This window comes from Panicum hallii, chromosome 9 (genome assembly GCF_002211085.1).
Source record: "Panicum hallii strain FIL2 chromosome 9, PHallii_v3.1, whole genome shotgun sequence".
NCBI classification, from domain to species: domain Eukaryota; kingdom Viridiplantae; phylum Streptophyta; class Magnoliopsida; order Poales; family Poaceae; genus Panicum; species Panicum hallii.
In genome coordinates, this window is record NC_038050.1 from 11,417,633 (window position 1) to 11,440,607 (window position 22,975).

Genomic DNA, 22,975 nt, shown 5'->3' on the forward strand with positions numbered 1-22,975 from the left:
CTTTTTGCACAATAACTAAATCTTCCTTGTCAAACTCACATGAAACATGAAGTACCATGAGATGCAACTTGCTAAAAAAAAAGCTCGAATTTCTGTAAAACTTGTCTAAGACTCGGATGAAATTTCAAAATGAAACACCTGAAGATCTTCCATGCAACTTATGTGGAACTCGTAGAAAAGGTCATGTGAACCAAAAATGAGTCCATCCCAAACATTGCCGGAATCAGGTGTGCGGCGGTTTTGCTTTCTTTGGCAAAACCGGTAGCCCCTTTCCTCCGCTAGATCCGCTCTGGTCGATCTCGGCCGTCCGCTCCAGATCGGACTCACGAGACAACCTCCGCAACCGCAATTTCTATCCATCCGTTTGGCTCACGCGCTCCCTCTTCTCTCACCCCGGCGTCGCTAGGGTTTTGACTCCTAAACCGCGCCGCCATGATGCAGCCGCCGCCGCCGGCACAGCAGCAGCAATGGGCAATGGCGCCCCCGCCACCGCCGCAGTACTACCAGGCGGGGCACCCCCCACCGCCGCCTCCGCAGTTCTACCAGGCGGGGCCTCCGCCGCCCGCCATGTGGGGCCAGCCGCCGCCGCAGGCGGCGCCAGCGCCGGCGCCAGCGCCGGCACCGTCCGGAGGCGGGGGAGGGGACGAGGCCAGGACCCTCTGGATCGGGGATCTGCAGTACTGGATGGACGAGAACTACCTCTACAGCTGCTTCTCCCAGGCCGGCGAGGTGATGCGCCGCCGCCGTCTCCCTGCTCTTTACTTTAACTGTTTCTCGATTGGTCGATGAGTATTTAATCTTACCGGAGTAGGAAAATTGTGCGTGAATTCTGTTTATGTGCGTGATGAAAAGAGATATTTTTTAGGATTTGCCAGCTCAGTGGATTGTACAGCAGGATCCGCAAATTCTGCAGTGCCAAATTATCGAGTAGTGGTTTAAAAACATGATTTGATGCTAATTTATGTGCATTTTATGGTGGGTTGGTACTATCCGGTTGGGTTGATGTTGTTTGGTTCAGACTTAGCCTCTTAGGACAAAATTGGTACGGGGTAGTAGATAAGTGACCATTTGTAGAACTGGCGGTAGCATTACTCAGCTAGCAGGCAAACCTGAGAATGTAGCCCCTAAGCAAACTTCCACTGTGTTACAGCAAATGATTTTGGTGGTTCATTTAGGGATGTTGCAACATTGCATAATTTCTACTTATTAATGGCATAAAAAAATTAATTCACCGGTTCAGGAATGATAATACCTTTCTGGGATGCATCTGAATGGAAACACCAAACAGCTGGTGTTATAGTAACCTTTTAATGAAAGGGAGCTTATGTTACGATTTTTCTTGTGGCTCTTAATATTATTATATGTATTGGCCATTGGGTAATGATTGCGATGATAGATTCAATCTGTTTCGGAGCACAATAGTAATTTTGTCAGTTCACTCTAGCTGTTAGGCTCTATTAGCTAATGTCTTATATAATCCGTTAATCTTTTCTTAGTATACTTCGGCAATTTCCTTGCTTATATTCATGATTACTCGGTTAAGATCTATTTAGATCACTGGAAGTTATTGCACTGCACTTTTAATCTTCACTCTCTTCATGCAGGATTGGTTATCTCATAAAATGAGTTGCTTCTACTTTCATGTATTTTCTATATTTGAACTTAATAATGCAAATTGTTTAGTACAGTATGCAAATTGTTCATATGTCATGAGCTGCTAGTGTGTTCATGTTGACTGCCTTCCGTAAGGGACTCAAATGATTGGGTACTTATGGATTCATATTAATGTTAGCAAACACTTATGGTTTTTGATGAGCTTTCAAAGTTTACAGATATCTTTTCACATGATTTATATTATGTCATGACTCAGGAGTCATTGCCAGACTCAAGATGGTTCACATGATATTTGCATTCCCAATGTTTATAGGTTCATAGGTACCCATCATTGAGACATTCTTGATTGTGTTTTTTTATTTATGCCTCTGCTTCAGTTGTATTTATTGATAGCTTGATACAACTAGAAATGTGCTAGATAAATGTTCCTTTTGATTACTTCACTAAAATTATACTTTTGCCTTCTTGAAATTTTACCACCCTGTTGTTTTTGTTATACGTATTTTTTTTACGCTTGCTTGGATGTGGCATTTGGATTTTTGTATGGGGATTGTGCATGCATAGTTTAGTGGGATCAACAGTATAGTCTGCCACAAGTTAATTTACATGTTTGTTTGCATCTTTTTTTTTTACTAGTAAACAGTCTCTTGTTGGCCATTCACATATCATTCACTGATGTTTTAGCATTGCTTATTGAATTCGATATGGCCTGGACATTAATAAACTGACATATTTCTATGAGTATCGAATTGTGAAATCAGTGCCCCCTCTGCATATACATAGTACATGTATGCTGCGTTGGACATGTGCATTTTGCAAGTGGTAACTTTTAATATAATGATATGTCACATTATCTTGGTAAAACCCATGGAGATATGGACATGTAGCATAAATAAAGGATTCTTTATGACAAACTTGTCAGAATTACTTTCACTTGTTCAATCTATGTATATATCCTCATACAGTTAGAAAGTTTTAAGTGCATCCTATTTGAAGCAACATACATTCTATACAAACAACAGCATACCGTGTCACACACCAGTAAATAACTAAAAATAAAAACAGCCTCCTTTTTAGGACACATCAATAAAATTAATTCAACATTTGGAGATGTGGACTTATGTATTTCATTTTATATCAGAGATTTCATCCCTTGCTTTATCAAGTTTACTGCATGAGAAACTCCATTGTGGTATATTGGTCTAATGTTTTGTTGACTTGAATAATGTTCAGGTTATTTCAGTGAAGATAATTCGGAACAAGCAGACTGGGCAACCTGAGGGTTATGGTTTTATTGAATTTGGCAACCATGCTTTAGCTGAACAAGTTCTCCAGAATTATAATGGTCAAATGATGCCTAATGGTAACCAACCTTTCAAATTGAATTGGGCTACAAGTGGGGCTGGTGAGAAACGTGGAGATGATGGTTCAGATTATACTATATTTGTTGGGGATCTAGCCTCGGATGTTACAGATTTCATTCTACAAGATACGTTCAAGAGTCGTTACCCATCAGTTAAGGGTGCAAAAGTTGTCTTTGACAGAACTACCGGCCGCTCAAAAGGCTATGGTTTTGTTAAATTTGGAGATTTGGATGAACAGACACGAGCAATGACTGAAATGAATGGACAATACTGTTCTAGCAGGCCCATGCGCCTTGGACCAGCATCCAACAAGAAGAATACCGGTGGACAACAACAGCCATCAAGTGGTATGCGAGCTTACTTGTAGCTAGGACGTTTTTGACTGTCAATGGAATTATAAAGTATTTCCTCATTTTGGATGGTTTGTGGTAGATAAGGGATGCTTCTATTTTTTTTTTGTTATCTTCATTTACTTGAGCTTTCGATTCACCATGTTTCATTATGAGAGGCCTTGAATATTGCTATATTTATTGCTTCACTTAGTATGGGCTGTATGGCAGCACTTCAGTCTGGAACAGCCACAAAGTTAATTGATTGAATAACTAGATGGACAGATGAATTGTTGAATCTCCTTGTATATATGTCATATATGGATTAGATCAGATGCCCTGTAACAACCTCAGATGGCTTGACTTAGTATGTTGTGTGAGCTATCAGTCGCAAGCTAGGATATTCACGCATCACTGGGGAGGAAGATAAAAAAAGGACAGGAACATAGTTTGCTTGCTTCTCAAAGACTCAGATTCTCCTGTTGACTGGGTAAATCAGTTAAACATACATCCCTAGACACTTACCCATGGTCCTGAGTTTCATACTGCTGAAGCCATTTTCACACTGCTGAAGTTACTGTCACAAACACAATAGCATGGTCATGTTCATCACACTGCTGAAGCCATTTTCAATTCCACCTTTTGGGCTTGCCCCGCAGCTGTAGTGCCTTTGTCCAATCTCCATTTGAATCCTTGGCATTCCTATTTTTGTCATCTTCCTTGTTGATGGCAGATAACCAACAACTGACCTGTGGTCATTTCTCTGTACCATTTTGTTTTACAGACTTCATACTGGAAGAAATAATCAAATAATAAAATCTGTATTAGGCCCACCATTTAAGACTTTTCAGATATGAACAGTATCACAGCTTCTGCCATGTCTGTTATTGGATCTACTTCTTTGTTTCAGCTGTGCAACAAATTTGCTTGAACTGTTGTTTTTGTTGCAATATTTTGTTTTGCACCATGAATATTGTTTGAATTGTTGTAATGTCGAACGCAATATTTTGCATCTTGCAGTTGGACTATTTTGTTGTTTACTTTTTTTTATTATCTGTTATGATCTGACCCTGTTGACATGTGGCATATTTGTGTTGTTACCACCCATGATTGATTGTTGAAAACTTGAAACCTCAAATGTTTATGAGTCACTAGATAACAGTTTGCATATTCATGACTTGCATACAAATCTATGACTATAGTCAAAATGTAAATTGTCTCACTCTTTCCATTCTTCTGCAGCTACATACCAGAATACACAAGGAACTGATTCTGACAATGATCCAAACAATACTACTGTGGGTATCCAAAAAATAGTTTTGCCTTTTCAAGTTGAATCGTGAATGGATGTTTATTTTTTTAGGCATGTTTCATTGCTTGCAGGTATTTGTTGGTGGTCTTGACCCGAGTGTGACTGATGAGCTTCTGAGGCAAACCTTCAGTCCATATGGAGAGCTTCTCTATGTCAAAATACCTGTAGGAAAGCGCTGTGGATTTGTCCAATATTCTAACAGGTATCAAGGGTATCTTTTTCGTGTAGTTATTTGATAGCCTCATTATATTTCGGTTTAGTACACTGTACAGACCAATTTACAGACCTCAATGCTTGGTTTCTTGAGTATCCCAGTTCTATACCAAAACGTTTCTCTGGAAATATTTTAGTGCCAAAGAGGGCATCCAATTGGATATAGTAATTCCACATACCTGGGTGTATTGTGCAAAATTTTAACCACATGGAAAAGATTGGAAATTTAAAGTCGAAATGCTGCTGTAATTTTCTGAAGCAGACACTCTATATGGATTTGTCTTAATTAAAAATTTTATTTGTTCAGGGCATCAGCTGAGGAGGCCATAAGGGTGCTAAATGGAACCCAGTTAGGAGGCCAGAGCGTAAGGCTCTCATGGGGTCGTAGCCCTGCAAACAAGCAGGTATTTTTTGCATGTAATTAGCGTGCCTTCTACTTAGTGCTTCATTAGACAAAAATAATCATATGTTCTTTGCTGGATTTTTGTTCCAGCCTCAGCAAGAGCAGAATCAATGGAGCAGCGGCTACTATGGGTATCCCCAAGGATACGATCCATATGGTTATGCTCGGCCTCCTCAAGATCCTGCCATGTATGCTTATACAGCATATCCAGGGTATGGAAATTACCAGCAGCAGCCACCACAGCAGCCCCCACCACAACAGGTTAAGCATGTTTCTCAGGGTCCTCGTACGACTTGTATTGTTTCTGCACTGCTAAGATAAGCTTTTCTATGTGCAGTAAGAATAATGGCTCGGGAGGATCATCATTTGCAAGCTGGCAAAGGAGTAGTTGGGGCAGCAACTTGGGTGCATTGGCATGAGAAATTTTGTGACTGATGCTTGTTTTATATTGCTCCAACGTCCTTGTACACGTAGCCTGTGTTGTAACTTGAGATTTTGCTGAGGCCTAGAGTGACTAGTGTTTCAGCTGTAACTGGGTCAGACATTTTTCCACTGTTCAAGAAGTTTTGTCATGAGGATTTTATTGTGTTGCTCGTGCCACTTAGGAATACTGAGTCTCGGTTTTAATTTTCTACGTGCTCTTATTGCTAAAATCTTTGAGAAAGTTTACAGCTTTGTTTCTGCCTGCATTTCGTGTCTGCACTAGTATTGACATTGCTAGGACTGGCAATTTCGTTCTCACCTGACGGGGCAATTTTGCTTGGTTTCATTAAGGCTACATGTTTCCATCCATGATACAAGAATACTACATCTAATTTGGTTTACTTGTCTTGCCGTGTTTAGGGCATAGTTGCATAGATGTGTCTATCCACATTACTTTAATACTCCTGATGATAATGTCTTCTCATATGGAATACTCTTGATGATAATGAAGCTTATAGCTCATTGGAACTCTTGACAATAATTAATCTTATTGATATAGTTCTTATATGGAACATATGATGTGTACTACATAATATTGGTCATGACTTCTCAAATTTTTACTACATGCATTCTGAATGAAAATAATGTTTAGCAGCACCTTTTCGCTAGATTACATAGAGCTGCACTTTTCTCTTTTCAAAATCTTGCAAACTATTTTTCTTATTACCAAGACACTGTCATAGGGTTCCCATCTACCATTTCCTTGATATTATAATATTTTTAATCCCCATGGCCTTAAAAATGAAATGAAGTACATTTGGAAAGATAACTCTGAACTCCAACATACATTGTATGTGTGAAACTGTACAAAATTATCAACTTGTACAATTGCTAGTATATAGCATGGTACAGGTTAACCCTCATCTGAGGGGTGCTGCAAATCCAGTTTTGGAGCATGTTTGTATGCCAAACAGATTAAACCTTACCGTGCTCAGCTCAACAATCGTATCACAGTAGGTGCCACAACCAAGATTTCTTAAAGTGTTCCTAAAGTATATCAATATCTCCAACTTATAACAGAGAGTTCACTGCACAATATTTTTTGGACACAGATTCCTTCAGGATTTCCCAAAGTTCTCTTCTGCAGATTAAACTTGAAACTTTGAACAGTGAACTGAACAATTGGTGCAAAGAGAGACAATGCGATGCTACAATGATCAATTGAACAGTAGTAGTCAGATCAGATTTAAGATCACAGCGCTGTCGCTATTAAAAAGTAGGGATATTTTGGCGTTCCACACGTCCCTATGAAGTACTATGGTATACATAAACAGTAATGGCGTTATTACTGGTCTGATGCATACAACAGTAATTTCATCAGAATCAAAGTCTTTCTACCATGTGATAGTGAGGCAATCTGCAGTTATGTAAGCAGTAAAGCATGCGAATATAATTTCAAACTACTCAGGGACTCATCCAGAGGTGGGGTTACTTTCCATTTCCTCTTTTTCTCATCGTTAGTATTTTTGAAGTTCTTTCCATAAAGAATGGCACTGGTTACAACAGTTAATTGTGTGTTCAGCATCTACTGAAATAACTTAAAAACTACTCTCGTCAAATTTGATGTCAGATTAAATCCTCTACTAGGGAACCAAAAAGTTCGAATGACTTCGCAAACTGCTACTAATTAGGAATCATTGAGACAGTCTTTCAGCCTTAACTTATGTGGCCACCCATCACGAACTGCATTTGAATGGCATAAATATCATACCCAACCACCAAAATCTGAAGTTCAAGTCAAGGAGCAAATACCACCTTCAGGCTAACAAGAAACTGATTTCCTGACAACACCAGCATTTGGCAGTAATAACTAATGGTTTATACTTTATACAATACCGAAATGCTGCATCAAGTGCTTTCTTAGAGCACCTTTGGAGCACAACTCACTCATCATCTCCTGTGCCTCCTTTACAAATCCCTCACTTGCTAAGCCTCGAATAAGTATAGTGTAAGTTGATTCGTTGGGCATGCATCCACTGGACACCATATAAGCCAAAAATTCAATAGCACGATCTGTTTCCCCTCTTTTGCAAAGCGAAGAAATAACTGCATTGTAGAGCACTGCATCGGACCTTATTGTCGCATCTTGGATGCTGTCAAGCATCTGAATAACCTTGTTGATTCTGCCTTCTCTGGAGAGAGCGCAAGCTATTGATGAATAAATAATTGTGTTTGGACTCATCCCTTTTTTGACCATCACATTTAACAGCTCCAATGCTTCATCCGTCTTGCCAGCCTTGCCGAGCCCATCAATCACTGTGCTGTAACTAATCAGGTCGGGACTGCATCCATTCACTAGCATCTGCTTAAGAAGTTCAATGGCCTGCTCAACCATTCCTTTTTTACACAAGAAATTGATGAGCGTATTGAACGTAACAGGATTTGGAGCACAACCTTGCCGAATCATTTGAGACATCAGCTCCTCTGCATCCACCCATCGTTCCGCACTGCACAAACCCTTCAGCACAATAGTATAGCTTATGGTATTCGGCTTGCACCCGCAGGCTGCCATACTTTTCAACAACATGACAGCTTCGTCGATAAGCCCTTCTTTGCAGAAGCCATTGATCACTGTAGTGTATGTGATGACGTCCGGCATACATCCATGCTCCAACATCTGCTCAAGAAGTTCGATCACCCTGTCCACCAGCCCATTCTGGCAGAAGAAATCAACAAGTATGTTGAACGTGACATCATCAAGCAGGCAATCCTCGTCAAACATCTCAGCCAGCAACTCCTCAGCTTCCTCCCACTGCTCGGCACTGCACAAGCCCTTCAGCACGGTGTTGTAGCAAACGACATTGGGCTTCAGCCCGTACGATGGCATCCTGCTCAAAATCTCATGCGCAACCTCGAGGTGCCCCTCCTTGCAGACCCCATCGATGATGGTCGCGTACATCCTGATGTCCGGCGTGCACCCGTGCTCCGCCATTTGCGCGAGCACCTCGTGCACGCGCTCGAACAACCCGTTTCGGCACAAGTACCCAATCAGGGTGTTGAAGGTGACGATGTTGGGCGGGCAGTCGACCCTTACCATCTCCTCCATGAGGTCCTCCACGTCGCCCCACCGCTTGGCCATGCACAGGCCCTTGAGCACCGCGTTGTAGCTCACCACGTCCGGCTGACACCCGAAGGACGGCAGGTCCCGCAGCAGCCGCACGGCCTCGTCCACGGACCCCTGGTCGCAGATGGCGTTGAGGACGAGGTTGCAGTTGCCGGCGTCCAGCGCGCAGCCCCTGTCGTGGAGCGCCCCGAGGACCCGGACGGCGCTCCGGAAGCCGCCGCCCCTGCAGGCGGCCTCGAGGATGACGTGGTACATGGGCGGGATGGGCGCGCAGCCGCGGCGGGGCATCCCGTCGAGCACCGCGAGCGCGTCGGCGATCCGGCCCCGCGCGCAGAGCGCCCGCACGACGGGGAAGTAGGTGTAGGCGTTGGGCGGGACGGGCACCGCCTCGGCGAGGCGGCGCGCGGCGGACAGCTGGCCCGCGCGGCAGTAGCCCGCCACCATGGCGTTGTAGGCGACGATGCCCGCGCCGGCCCCCGCCGCGAACAGCTCCCGCGCGGCCTCCGCGGTGCGGCCCGCGGCGCAGAGCGAGCGGATGAGCGCCGAGAGGCGGCCGCCGCCCCCGTCCGCGCCGGCGGGTGTCGCGGCCGTGGCCGCGGCGGGGGCGGAGGCGGAGAGCACGGCGGGCCAGAGCTTGTGGGGCTTGGGCGCCGCGGCGGGCTTGGTGGAGCCCGGGATGGTGGGCGGCGGGAGTGACGAGGTGAGCATTGGCGAGTCGCCGCTCAAGTGCGAGGAGGATGCGGTGCGGAGACCGGATGGATAGTGGGTTTCTGGTTTGGATTCGGGGGACCTGGAGCAATGTGTCCCTGCACTCCATGGACAAATACTACTTGCCGAGAAAGATATTTTTGGGGAGCAAACAACGAGGAATTTTAGCATATGTATGGGCGTGGCGTGATTGGTCGCTGAACATGGCCGAGCATGGACATGTGGCTCCGGGCACCCACCAGGCTGGGGTGGATATGGGCCTTTTTTCAACATCGCTCAGCAACCATTTCTGTGGAGCGGCCCATGTTATCAAGGGGCTGTTTAGTTCATTTTGCAAAAACGCAAAATTTTACTGTTGCAAAGCAATCTTACCAATTTGAAGTACTAAATGAAGTCTATTTGCAAAACTTTTTGCATGGATGGGTTGTAAATCACGAGATGAATCTAATGATGCTAATTAATCCATGATTAAGCAATAATTAACGGATAGTTACTGTAGCATCACTGTTGCAAAACATGGATTAAGTAGGCTCATTAGATTCGTCTCGCGATTTACAACCCATCCATGCAAAAAGTTTTGTAAATAAACTTCATTTAATACTTTAAATTGGTAAGATTCCTTTGCAACAGTAAAATTTTGCGTTTTTTCAAAATGAACTAAACAGGCCCCAGCTCACGCTCGCCCCTCTCGAGCCTGGGAGTCTGGGAGAGCCTGGCCGCTCGCGCCTCCGCTGCCTGACGGACGAGCGGCGACTTTTTAAAAAAAAATTAAAAAATTAAATTTGAAAAAGAGCACCGTTTTGAAAATTTTCAAAAAATGTGTGCCTCCCGCCCTTGTGGGGCCAACGACCTCCCGCGCATCTAACGGGCGGGAGGTTCGAAATTTTTTCCCAGACCACTCCCGAGGGTTTCTTCGCAAATAAAAAACTTTTCTTATTCGCGAAGAGACCTCTGAGGCATCCCGCCCTCCCGTTAGGCGGGAGGCGTCCCGCACGCCCAACGGGCGGGAAGTTCCTATTTTCTTATTTTCTGTTCGAATTTTTGTTTTACATATCTACTCTCTCTGTCTCTAAGACTCTTAAGATCTGTTTGGTTGGTGGGATGGGTGGAGATGGAATAAAGCGGTTCAATTTTTAGCAGTATTTGGTTGGGGAACGGTGGAACGGAACAGCTCCAGCAGTGAAATATACCCCATGATGCGGAACGGGTCGGTAAAAACGAGCCGAAGCGAGCGCTCGGCTCCCACGCGCGCGCAAGCACCAGTGCCCATCATCACCCACCCCTCTCCCCTCTGCAGCTGACTGACCGCCCCTCTCCCCTCCCCTCTGCCGTCCACGTCACCCCCCCCTTCGGCATTGGAACTTGGAACATCTCAAGGCTCCCCCCTGGCATCCCCATCTCCAATCTCCATTCTTCCATCCACAGGCTTGGCCCCTGACGGCTGACAGACGCACACCATCACGCTTGGCAATTTGACATCAAGTAAGCTCTCCTACCCGTGCCCCCCCCACGCCGGCGACCGGCGAGCGCGCGCCAGCCCCCCTCCCCACGCGGCGGCCACCCCCCGCCGGCGGCGGCGGAAACCGCCCCCCCACCCCCGGGTGCCGGATCTGCCGCCCCGCCCCTCCCCCCCACCCCCCCGGGCGCCGCCGGCGCCGGATCTGCCGCCCCGCCCGGCGCCTGGAGCCCCCCCCCCCCCCCCCCCCCCCCCCCCCCCCCCCCCCCCGCCTGGAGCCCGGCGCATGGCTCCTTGATCTGTTTGTTGAACTTGATATGTTCAGTTTCAGTGATTCTTTATTTTTAATTTTGGCAGTTCGCAGGAGAAATTTGGCAGGACAATGCACTTAGAATTAATTCTACATATTATGTCATGTTGAAACTCAGTTAATTATATTGCATATTATGTTATGTTGAAACTCAGTTAATTAGGGTGCATTTTAACTAAAATATGGTGGTAAGCTCACCCCAACAAAGGAGGAGGTAACCACACTCATTTGGCTCTCCAACCAAACACAATGAAACGGTTCTACTCTAGCGCACTCTCCAACCAAACAAAAAATGGAGCGGCTCCGTTCTCCTTACCAAACGTAGAACGGAGCGGCTCCATTCTCAGAAATTAGAATGGAGCCATTCCATTCAAGTCGTCTCCCCAACCAAACACACCCTCAATCTCTCGGCTCCCTAGTCCCTGGACTGGACCGGCGGGCGGCGGCACCTCCGTGCCTGGAGGCCGACGCGGTCAGAGCACGGGGCCCCGGAGGCTCGTCCTGGACTGCCTGCGAGGCTGCAAGCACAAGAGCAGGAGCACGAGGTCAGTTACTCAGTTTGGATTCCCAATCCGGCGAGGCAATCCCCGTTTTTTTGCTCGAATCGAACAGATTGGCTTATTAGATTATTTATGCCCCATTTTGTAGATTAGAATTACTCAATGATGAGGCCCAGGATATTGAAATCATTTTTATTGAGTTTGTAGTACAATTAGACTTGGAATTGGGGATATACTCCAGATCATGCAATTTAAGCACTTTTAGACTATAGCTACTGTAGTCATCGGTATGTGCACTAGTTTAAGTGTTTTTAGTGCTTTGATTAGTGGCTCTAGGCATGAATTTCTACCAGCTCCGCCACTGCATGTATGCCCTCCCCTTCTCTTCCCTTCCTGCTACGCGAAACGGAGCACCCCGAACCCTCATATAAGCTATTCATATTTGGATCTGACCCAGTTACAGTATATTAGCACCTACAAGCGTCGATTTTGTTTGCCAAAATTATCGGATGTAAATGTGTGCAGCCATGTCCTATGCTGGGTCCGCCCCTGATTATTATTACCTATAATTTCAGAGGGAACTTATTCTGACTTCTGTGCAGTGGTGAAATTTTAAGCTGGTAGTTACATATGTGCATGCTGGGAACTTTTCCGTAATGTAATGTTTGCTAGCTGAATGTTAAAGATCATCATAGTTTCTCGGTGTTTGGTGGGAGTTCGTTTTTGTTTTGGTGCTAAGAAGGAACGGTGCACACAAGAGATCGCGGAATAGGCGTAAGATACTGATGTTTTGCGGTCTATGATGTGTTGGCTCATTAGTTGATGATCGGGACTTGGGGTGGTGCTACATGCCGTGTAGTTGGATTATAACAACTTATTTATTTGGAAAGAATATACACAGATTTTGCACTCTCTGAAATGTACTCCGCATGTCATGCCTATTCATTAATGCACGGCTTAAGGAGCAGGCCTCCTCTTCTGTGAGGATATTTTCTCTCAGTAACTTAGTTTTTGAGGAGTTGCTCCTTTATTTATGTATCAAAGCTAGATTCCGTTTATGTTACGAGTTGTCTGTTGTCTTTCTTCGTATGGCAGCATGGCAAGTTTTCTGAACTTTTATCCTTTAGATATTAGGATGGATGAAGTTACACAAGCTGTTGAAAACCTGAAGAAAGAATGGAGCCAAGCGGTTTCACAGCTTGAGGAGAGCATTGCTGCAATCAAATCATGTGGAAAATCAGGGAAAGGGACAGAGGAAGCAAATTCTCTTCCAAGGCTGAATGGTTCTGCGCAGGATGCTCTGCAATTGCTCAAGTCACTGCAGTTTCGGCTTGATCTTCTAGCACAGCAGCTACCCACTTTTGAAGAAGTGCAGTCCGGCCAAGCAACCTTAGAGTCATGGGATGAACAATACAAGAAGTAAGATAGTCTTGGAATTTATCCCTTCTGTCCTACTTAGCATGCTTCTTTTCGTAACAATTTTGATTCTGTTTGCAGGCTGCGTGCTAGTCTGAGGAATGCTAACTTACAAGCGAAAGAGAACATTAGAAAAGCTGCTCAAGAGGAGGTGTGTGATTTTGCCTCAATCTCATCATATAAATCCGATTGATTTGCTGTCTGAGAATTACATACTTATTTAGATCGTTACCAATACCAGGGATTTTTAAAAGTGAAAGATGATGCCGCATAATAAATAACTTATTTTTAGAACCTATTCTTTGTATGCAAGCATCTGTCTTTTAGGTTTTTATGTACCCACATTTCAGAAGCACCGTTAAAGCTATTATTGCTTTAGTTTTTGCATCTTCTCTGGCAAAATTGGCAAGAAACCCTGCTGCCTTTTTAGAGCATTGTAGGTGCCCTTACAACTTAATGCTATCAGGTCCTAATTGTCTTTTCTCTAGAGGGAGCTTCTTCTTGGGGGTGGAGAAGAGTCTACCATCCGCAGGCGTAATCTCCAGTAAGTAGATTTACTTGAAGCCCCCTTTCCTTTAAGCCAATATATGGGATATTTAAGGAGTTTTTAAGATTTGAAGAACAAGATAAGGGCTATGACTCTAGTTTGTTCTATATTTTAAACTAAGAATTGTGGAATGACAGTTAAGAGTTACTGTGTCTGTGTTAATGTATTGCACTAATGAAAGGGCTGTCCTTTTCTATTCATGTTCAGATCAGTTATCTTGCATCACAGTAATGAATGACCCACCCTTCTACATTTGTAGTCCAAGCGACTTCCAGTTTTGTTGTATAATGTGATTTGGTGCAGGACAAAGGCTGGGATGACATCTGCTGCTGAAAGTATCACCGAGAGCCTCCGACGGTCTCGCCAGATGATGGTTCAGGTTAGCATGTCCACTTATTCAATTATTAGCTAGTATGCTAATGGCTTATTGCTTGTTAATTGGAAGCCAATTGATATAAATGCTTGCAGGAAGTGGAAAGAAGTGCAAGTACCTTGGCAACATTTGGTATGCATTCATAATTAAGCCTTTAGTCTGTACAGAATATCTTATTCATAATTTTTATCTTTCTAAAGTGATTGAATTTTGTTGGCCGGTTTTCAACAATCTCCTGTACAATGGCTTGACAATGTGATGGGTCACAATGGAGGAAATAAAACTGTTTGGGTGTTGACATGCAGTATATTTATATTTGTGGTTTTGTCCTATTTTCTTTGTTCTTATTTTACTATAGGATGCTTCTATTATGGTTGAACTATTATAGCACATTCATGTACTTCATGGTTGTGTTAAAACATTTTCTTATCTGCCTGCATTTTTAGGATCATCATAGTCAAATTGCAACAAGCAAACTAATTTATAAACTAATGCAGATGAATCAACAAGTGTTCTCCGGAAGGCTGAAGGTGAATATCAAGGACACCGCTCTTTGCGGATGCGTACCCGTGGTTTGCTCTCCACGATGCAACGGCAAGATGTTCTTGATAGGTAGGTACTCTCACTATTTTGTACAGTTCTAAACTGTCGTAACTGCAAATCAATGTATAATGTGGTTGTATAGCTCGCATTCTTGTTTTACAGTCAAGCCATTTAACTGAAAGACATGTCTTTATATAATGTGTACACCTACTAGCAGCTCAATTCATGTTTTGCACGATGAGTATCTACAAATTGAACCACATCCATGGCTTCTTCTGTAGAAATGGTGGTGAATTCTATAATGAAAGTACTTAACTATCTTGTCAGGATCATTCAAGCCAGAACACTTTTCATATTAAACACAGTACAACTTTCTAGGCTATCTTCGTAGGAAAGTAGGAAATACATGATTTATTATAGCTCATGAGGCAAAAAAAGAGGAGACTTGCAGGACACATGCTACCATTTGATTTGCATATTATCACAAGTTTGACACTGTACAAAAGTCGTGTGAATTTATACTTGAAAAGCCTTTATAAACTCAAGAAGTATGTTTAACGCCAAAGCACACCATAATCATCAGATTGTCATTGAATAGACATTGCTACCTCCTCTATGAGCACTGGGGCCTTGTTGAGAATGTTCCTTAATCCTTGGTCAATGGTGCAGTCCTGCCTGTTAAAGGTTGAAAGGCACATATATTGTGGACTGCTTCAAGTAGGGTCATGAGGTGCCTTCTTAAGTTCTTATGGAACACAAAGTGTCGCGAATGGATCAAAAATCTCCAATCCAAAGTCTTATTACCTCTGCTTTGCATCTCCAAGAATCTGTACCATGAAATGAGGATGCATGATATCGTTGTCTGGAGGTGGATTAGTGCAGTAACATTCCAGACATGACTATTTTATTCCTGCAGGACAATTTTCTTCCTATCTAATAACAATTCTGTGTGTCATGGGCAATTGCTAATTAGATCTGTTTCCCAGGGTCATCCTGACTGTGGGCTTTACCATTTTCTCCTTGGCGGTTCTCTATGTTGTTTCAAGACGTATTGGTCTGTTGACGTTGCAAAGGAAACTGGCTGATGCCATCAGATCAGGTTCATTATCAGCTGAGGACATCGTAGCAAAAGCCCAGCCTGGACCTGCTGCAGCTAATGTCCCAGCTCCGGCCCCTCCCATTTATGATGAACTGTGATTCGCTTGTCCATGATTTTATACATGTGTATCCAGATTCCAGAAACAACTGTTAAGGTAATATTAAGTTTCACAAATAAGATATGGCAATTTTTCTATAGTCTGCAGTGATCATCATGCAGCGACTCCTGTTTGATTGAAATTTGCAATGCATTTCCATTACAGATGTACGCTAGCGAGTTTGGGAAGGTTTTCGACTGGCGGAATGAATTAGATGCCCCGCTGCAGCATGGGAAGGTCTTCTCCTGAATGAAGTATAGTGCAGTTGATTTTTTTTTTGGGACATTTATTTATACCAACAGCACCAATACGGTTCAGATAGTACCTTGATGCAGATGCATAATTGTCCCATCCCTCTTGAAGTTTGATGAGGTGGTCTATATTTTGGGTTTGTTTCATGCAAAACGGCCAGGATTCAGCTTCTGAATACTGGTATCCTTTTTTTTTTGGAATCAATGGGCGAGGAGAAGAGATATACTGGTATCCTCTTTTTTTGGATCCAGGAGGCTGTGCCACATGATCCCCGGCCGGTCATTCTAGAGGCATAGGAAAGTCACGGCTCACGGGCACCGGGGCACGGGCGTTGTTTCTACGGTAGCAATGGCAACCGATCGAACATGCCCACAGCGCGCTGGACTGGACGTGTGCGCGACACGGCTGGTACCGTCGGCCACGGCGCGCGACGGCCTTGTCCGAGTCTACCGAGAGAGATGACACTAGCGGGCTAGCGCGGTGCACCGTGCAGCAGCAGTAAGGCCCCGTTCGGTTACCTCCATTTCGGGCCGTTCCTGACGTGAAATTAATTCAGCTGATCATTTGCTACTACAATAAATCTGCCATTCCAGCTGGAAGCACCCGTTCCTAACTAAACGAACGGGCCCTAAAGGAACGACGTACCCAAGGCATGCCATCCCCTGCCATGCCAGCGCTCCCAAAGAGATACCTATAGTACTCCTAGGCGCAGCAGCGCCCGGAGCATCCTTGGCCGCCGGCGCCCGCGGCTGACCTCCACCAAGTTCCCTCGCCTCCTCCTCGTGCTCCAGTCCTTGGCTCCTAGAGGCTAGACTAGAGCAGAAGCACGCTCTCCCACGCACGGCAACTCGCCCTGAGGGTAGGCTGCAGCTACCGGCCGAGCTAGCGGGGGGGCAGCAAAACCAGGAGAGAACCACGCGAGCAAGCAAAAGATCTCACCCGATCCGCCTGCAGCGCCGCAGCGGCCGTGACATGACCGCACAGCACCGCGCGCCTCCACGCTGAGCACGCCCATGCCCATGCGCCATGCAAGGCACGATGCCACACGACGGGACTCCGCCAGCCGCGCCGCGCAGCACCGTCCTCGTATCGTATCCCTTCAACTCGATTCAACCTGCTTTCCAACACGCCTGGCTCTGGCCGTCTCCATCGATGGATGAAGATGAAGATGAAGTGAAGCCCCCGGCCTCCGACCAGGCGACCGCACCTGCCCTGTTCATCAAGTCTCCGGCCCTCGTCGGTGTTAACGGGGCAATTCAGGCTAGCCGTTTTTCTGTTCGTCCCGTTACGTCGTCGGCGAATCCGGTAGCGGTAGGGTTCAGCTACGGCTGTACGATCCGTCAAGTCTCAGGACTCAGGAGTAGTACGTGTTTTGAATTACAGATCGAGTCATGTACAACTCATTCTTTTTATCTATTTATCAGCAACTCTAGTACAATATAAGTGCTGACCAAAAATATACCCAACGCTTTTGAACGTTGCGTTGGAGTCACTACAAGAAAACGGCAAACTTCCGACGGCCAAAATAAACTTTCGACGGCCCCGTCGGAATTTAAAAAACTTCCGACGGCCAACGAGTCAGCCGTCGGAAGTTACTGAACTTCCGACGGCCGGATAGCGAGCCGTCGGAAGTTACTTAACTTCCGACGGCCGTAGTTGAAGCCGTCGGAAGTTAATTAACTTCCGACGGCCGGGAAGTTAAGTGGCACGCCGTTACCCCCCCGGCCGGGCTCGCGTTTTCTCCAGCTATCCGTTTTTTCCCCCAAATCTATCGATCGCGATCTATCTCCCGCCGCCGCCGGCCCCAGCTCGCCCCGCCCGCCGCGCCGCCGCCCGTCCCCGCCGCCGCCCGGCCGCGCCGCCCGTCTGCGTCGCCGTCCGCCCCGGGCCCCGTCCGCGCCGCCACCTCCACCCCCGGGCCGCGCGGCCGCTCGGCCTCCCGCGCCGCCGCCCGTCCGGGCCGCCCCCCGTCCGCGCCGCCCGCGCCGCCGTCCGCCCCGGGCCCCATCCGCGCCGCCGCCTCCGCCCCCGGGCCGCGTGGCTGCCCGGCCTCCCGCGCCGCCGCCCGTCCGCGCCTCCCGCGCAGCCGCCCGTCCGCGCCGCCCCCCGTCCGCGCCGCCCGCGCCGTCCGCGCCTCCCGCGCCGCCGCCCGTCCGCGCCGCCCCCCGTCAGTTGTTGAAGCTGTTGCATTAGTTTCAGTCATTACCCTATAATTTTTTATGGTTTTGCAACATTTGTCCGTTCTTCTAATAAATTACATCAGAAACAAAGAGATGTTTGGGCTGGTAGGCAAAACCTTAATGGCTTGAGTTTCATATCTTTCTGTATTAGGGGTCTCTTCACAAATGTGGATGATAGACAATTTAGGTGCCACAGAACAGAGTGTCAGTATTTTTTGCATATAATCATCGGTTATTTTTTTACTAGTTATCCTAGTTAACGTGCAATGTGACACAAAAGGTATAATAATAGTTTCATCATAAAAACAGTACTCAAGTTTCATTATATCTTCGTACGAAGGTTGGCCTAATTTGTCAGATAATTGGATAGCTAATACGGAGGAATTTGTTAATCGTGCTTTTGCTATATCAAAGAATGGAAATGATGTGAGATGCCCATGTAGCCGTTGTCCTAATTTTGAATATGATTGAAACTATTAATTATACTTGAATTGATGTACTAACTTCTTTTTTTAACAGGATGTCAAAAAGGATAAAAAACCTAGCAAAGAGTTTCGTGAAAAGCACTAAGCTATCAAAGAGACAAGATGACGATCTGTTTGCGGGCACTTCTGCGAGAGCTTCAAGGCGTAGACAATTGCTGGAGCACTTACCTCCGGAGATGCAGGGGCAGATTGCGTTCCAGAGAGATGAGGTATATATGTAATGTTTATATGTTTATTCTAATTTTGAGATTGAATATAATTACTGCAATATGTTATGTATTTTGTAGAGTGAAGAGGAGACGGAAGAGGAGACAAGTAGCAAGGAGTCGGACGAGGCGGCCCGGGAGAATGACTTAGGTGGTTGGGATAGATGGTCTGAAGGATCTGCTGGTGGAGGGTCGGCAGGTCAAGGGTCAAGAGTTGGTGGGTCAAGAGCTGGAGAGACTAGTGCTGGTGATGCGGGGACAGTAGCTGGTGATGAAGGGGCAGGAGCTGGAGAGGCTGGGGCTAGGGCTGGAGGGTCAGAAGCTGGAGGATCTGGAGGGCAGGGTCGGACACGTAGGCGGCGGTCGAAGATTGGTTGGATTCCGCCGCCTAAACCTCCACGAGAAGAAGAAAAGTGCGTGATCACACCGAATGGAGATGGGTTAATATGTTTTTTCTATATTTTAGTACATAATCTCTATTCCGAATTGATTCTAATTGTTTTATATACTTGTAGGTCTTGGTTTGAACCTAATTTCCCAGGTGTTGGTCATTTAAGACAGGTGAACAAAATTTTAGGTAACATATGCCGTATGCTTTGGCCTGGAGTGGTAGAACTTATATCTGGTGAACGGATCCCTGCTACATCTTGGAATCATTATAGATATGGTCTCAACATAACGTTCGGCAATACCCAAAAGGCAGTTTGGGCTGAGTTTTGGGTATGATTGCTATTATGTACTGATTTGATTTTCTACATACGATGGCTACTGATTGTGTAATATTTTTGCAGAAATATTACAAGTTGCCTGAGGAGGGAGCTTATGATGATCATGCCAGACGTGTGTTCCACCATAACGCACACATTGTGGTTAGAGACATGATTTCTTATGCTAGAATTCAGGTTGTAGCTTCTTATCTGGAACGGACTCAAGGGATACGATTTGAGAAGAAACGGGATGCTGGGAAATATTACTTGACTGAGGAGCAATACCGCGAGGTAAACTGTTGCAAGTTGCAATTAGTATGATTTTGTTTGTTACCTCTAAATGAAATATTGTTGTGCAGGAAATGATTCCGTGGATGGCCACACGTGAGGAGGCTTATCATGCCTTATGTCACTATTGGACCACAGATGAGTTCAAAACCATTTCCTAGAGAAATAGAGGAAATCGTGGAACTGAGTCCTATCACACCTACGGAGGTGATGGGCACTTCCGATTGGCCAAACGCATTGTAAGTGAACTCTTTGAAATGAATTCTATTAATTTCATTTATCAATGCATGCTTCTTTAATTTTCTGTTGTATGTATAGGAAGTTCGCACAGGTGTAGCGCCGAGTGATATTCAGGTCTACCTCGAAGGTCATAGAGGACGTGATCCTACAAATCCAGATCAGTTATGCTCTCAGGCGGCTACAGAGCATCTGGTATATCTAAATTTACAAAATTAGCACTATCGAGTTGTCATGAAACAATCTTATGTAATTGTGTGATTTTGTTCTTTGAAGGCGGCATATGGTGACCAAATGATTGCTCGCCATGGAGAGGGTTATGATTGGAGAAACGCGCCTATTGATCCTGAGGCCGTTTATAGTAGCGGTGGTGGAAAACCTCATGGCCGGTTAGATTTCTTTAAATTTTAATCTAATTTTATAATTTAAGCAAAAATACATATTTTGAATTTGCTATATTTGGTCAATATTTGTAGGTATCCATTATTCGACAAAGTCATTGACTCGAGTCAGGTGCCGTCGCGTCAAAGAGCGGGATCGTCGCGGTCAGCAAGTCGTAGCACAAGTAGTGGCGACGACAGCGCGGAGGTAGCAAGGCTGCGTGAAAGAGTAAGACAACAGGAGCTACAGCAGCAGTGGTTCCAAGCTCAACTTGCACAACAGAATGCAATACTGCAGGTAAATTTTAATTGTTACAACTTAGGTTAAGTTACATTCTTGCTGACAAATTTGATCTTTCAGCAAATAGCGACCCAACAGAATATACAAGTGCCACCACTGGTACCTCCACCTTTTGCACAGGCCGGTTGGCCATCAGCTTCACCTCAGGTATGATAGTCAAGGATTCAAATGTTAGTTTATAGTTATCCAATTAGTTATCTTTCAAACTAATCTTGTCCATTTATCTTTTATAGCCTTTTCACACCCCACCACCTAACTTAGCGGCACCGGGAGACTCACACATTGATCCAACAACGAATTGGGTGGATCAATTCATTGGAAGTGGCGGATCAACTCAACCAGGTGATGGAGGTGGCCAAACTTAACTGAAACATTATTGTTTTATGAATTTGTTTAATATGATACTTGTATGAAGTATGTGGATATATGAATTGTATAGCTGCGTGCAATTTGTGATTGTGAATTATAATTGTGGATGAAATTTGATTATATATAGTGTTTGTGGTTGGTTATTGTGGATGAAATTTGATTATATAGTGTTTGTGGTTGGATTTGGGGTTGCAAGCTGTGCTGGCCGTCTGTTGAAGCTTAACTTCCGACGGCCGTTGAAACCGTCGGAAGTTAAGAAACGTCCGTCAGCTGCCGTCAGAGCGCTAACTTCCGACGGTTTCTTCGGGCCGTCGGAAGTTAGGAAACTTCCGACGGTTTACGGTTAAGCCGTCGGAAGTTTAGTATTTCCGACGACTACGGCCCGTCGACCGAACTTCCGACGGCTTAGCGCTAAACCATCCGAAGTTATCCGACGGTTTAGCGGTAACTTCCGACGGCTAAACCATCGGAAGTTACCCGTTTTCCTGTTGTGAGTATCTTCAAGGGGAGGAGAGTTACTTCCCTCTATTTTTGTTAGCTATACTAAAACTCCGCATCATATTTCTTTACGGATATGGTTTACAAACACCAAGCCGATGTAGAAATCGCAACAGTTTCTGCGATTTCTAAAATGCTATCTATAAAATTATTATTGTATATATATATATTTTTCTCATGAAACCTCTGATCCTACGCCACAACTCGATGTCCTCTCACACCAATATCAAGCTTTAGCTTTGCTTTGCTTAATCTTAGCTTTGAGCCTTTGACACTGTCACCGTTAGCTCGTTAAGGCGACGACGCCATATAAAAGTAGACGATTATTACAATCAATTAATTTCGCCAGATAATATGAGCTAATTTTATACAGCACGTGCAAGAGCTTGTTGGTAGAGAAGAGAGGAATGAGATGTAGTTTCGACTTTAACAAGGGGAACTTTTTTATATTTACTAATTATACTCAAAGTATATCTGATCTCTATTTTTAATGGTATACCTATAACCACAATTTAATGGGAACACCACTGATCCAGTCACAAGGCATTTTATATCGCACAATTATTGCTTGAGTAGTGTAAATTTGGAAGAGTAAATAGCTGACTATTTTTTTAAACTCAAATAGAGGTGCCCTAAACCGGTTCAATGAAGTGGTAAATGCGCAGGCAAGAAAGAAGAGATCGCGTGGAGAGAGGGAGAGAGAGGGGACACAACACAAGCGGGGAACTTGGGAAAAAGACCACGACTCTCGCCGCCTCCACTCCGCGCCCGCCCGTGCTCCACTTTTCCCCCCTCCTCTCACTGCGCTCCCACCCCTCCGCCGCTCTCGCGACGTCGGGACTCCTCGGGCGCGCCGCCCGCCGCCGAGGCTTCCCTTCCATACCGCATTGCCGCCGGTAACGCCCTCCCCCTTGCGATCGTCCTGTTCGTTCGTCGTCGTGGACCGCTGCGTTCTCCTCGCTCCCTTCTCCCGCCGGTGCAACCGCAGGTGGTTCTTGGGTGTGCTAGGGTTTAACTTCCAAGTGCCGATAACCTCCAAGGAGGGATCTTGTGGCTTAGCATCCTATTCTTCCCTCGCTCCAGTTTTTTGAATCTTTGTTTTTTTTTGTTTGCATCTTCTTTAAAACTCTCGAGAACACTAGCACTTCTTTAGGGAAGATGCGAGAGTTCTTTGCATTGATTATGCTTCTCCATGTCGAAATCGAGTTCCTTTTTTGCCGGCTTCCTTTTCCTTCCTTGTA

General features: G+C 45.3%; 3 protein-coding genes across 3 annotated transcripts; 2 read left to right on the forward strand and 1 right to left on the reverse strand.

The window, feature by feature from the left end:
- Positions 1 to 367: 367 nt before the first annotated feature.
- On the forward strand, positions 368 to 5,867 carry LOC112874611 (polyadenylate-binding protein RBP45-like). Its single transcript, XM_025938041.1, has 7 exons — positions 368 to 729; positions 2,848 to 3,325; positions 4,550 to 4,605; positions 4,691 to 4,821; positions 5,140 to 5,236; positions 5,326 to 5,496; positions 5,573 to 5,867. The coding sequence occupies exons 1-7, from the start codon at positions 433 to 435 to the stop codon at positions 5,573 to 5,575; spliced, it is 1,233 nt and encodes a 410-aa protein (XP_025793826.1). The 5' UTR covers positions 368 to 432; the 3' UTR covers positions 5,576 to 5,867.
- Positions 5,868 to 7,302: 1,435 nt separating this feature from the next.
- On the reverse strand, positions 7,303 to 9,587 carry LOC112874610 (pentatricopeptide repeat-containing protein At1g09900-like). Its single transcript, XM_025938040.1, has one exon. It carries the CDS (start codon positions 9,488 to 9,490, stop codon positions 7,544 to 7,546), a length of 1,947 nt encoding a protein of 648 aa, XP_025793825.1. The 5' UTR covers positions 9,491 to 9,587; the 3' UTR covers positions 7,303 to 7,543.
- A 2,089-nt stretch (positions 9,588 to 11,676) lies between these two features.
- LOC112873699 lies at positions 11,677 to 16,304 on the forward strand. The gene is made up of 9 exons (XM_025936722.1): positions 11,677 to 11,801; positions 12,884 to 13,175; positions 13,254 to 13,323; positions 13,661 to 13,716; positions 14,023 to 14,098; positions 14,188 to 14,224; positions 14,590 to 14,704; positions 15,622 to 15,888; positions 15,997 to 16,304. The coding sequence occupies exons 2-8, from the start codon at positions 12,892 to 12,894 to the stop codon at positions 15,830 to 15,832; spliced, it is 849 nt and encodes a 282-aa protein (XP_025792507.1). The 5' UTR covers positions 11,677 to 11,801; positions 12,884 to 12,891; the 3' UTR covers positions 15,833 to 15,888; positions 15,997 to 16,304.
- Positions 16,305 to 22,975: the final 6,671 nt, after the last annotated feature.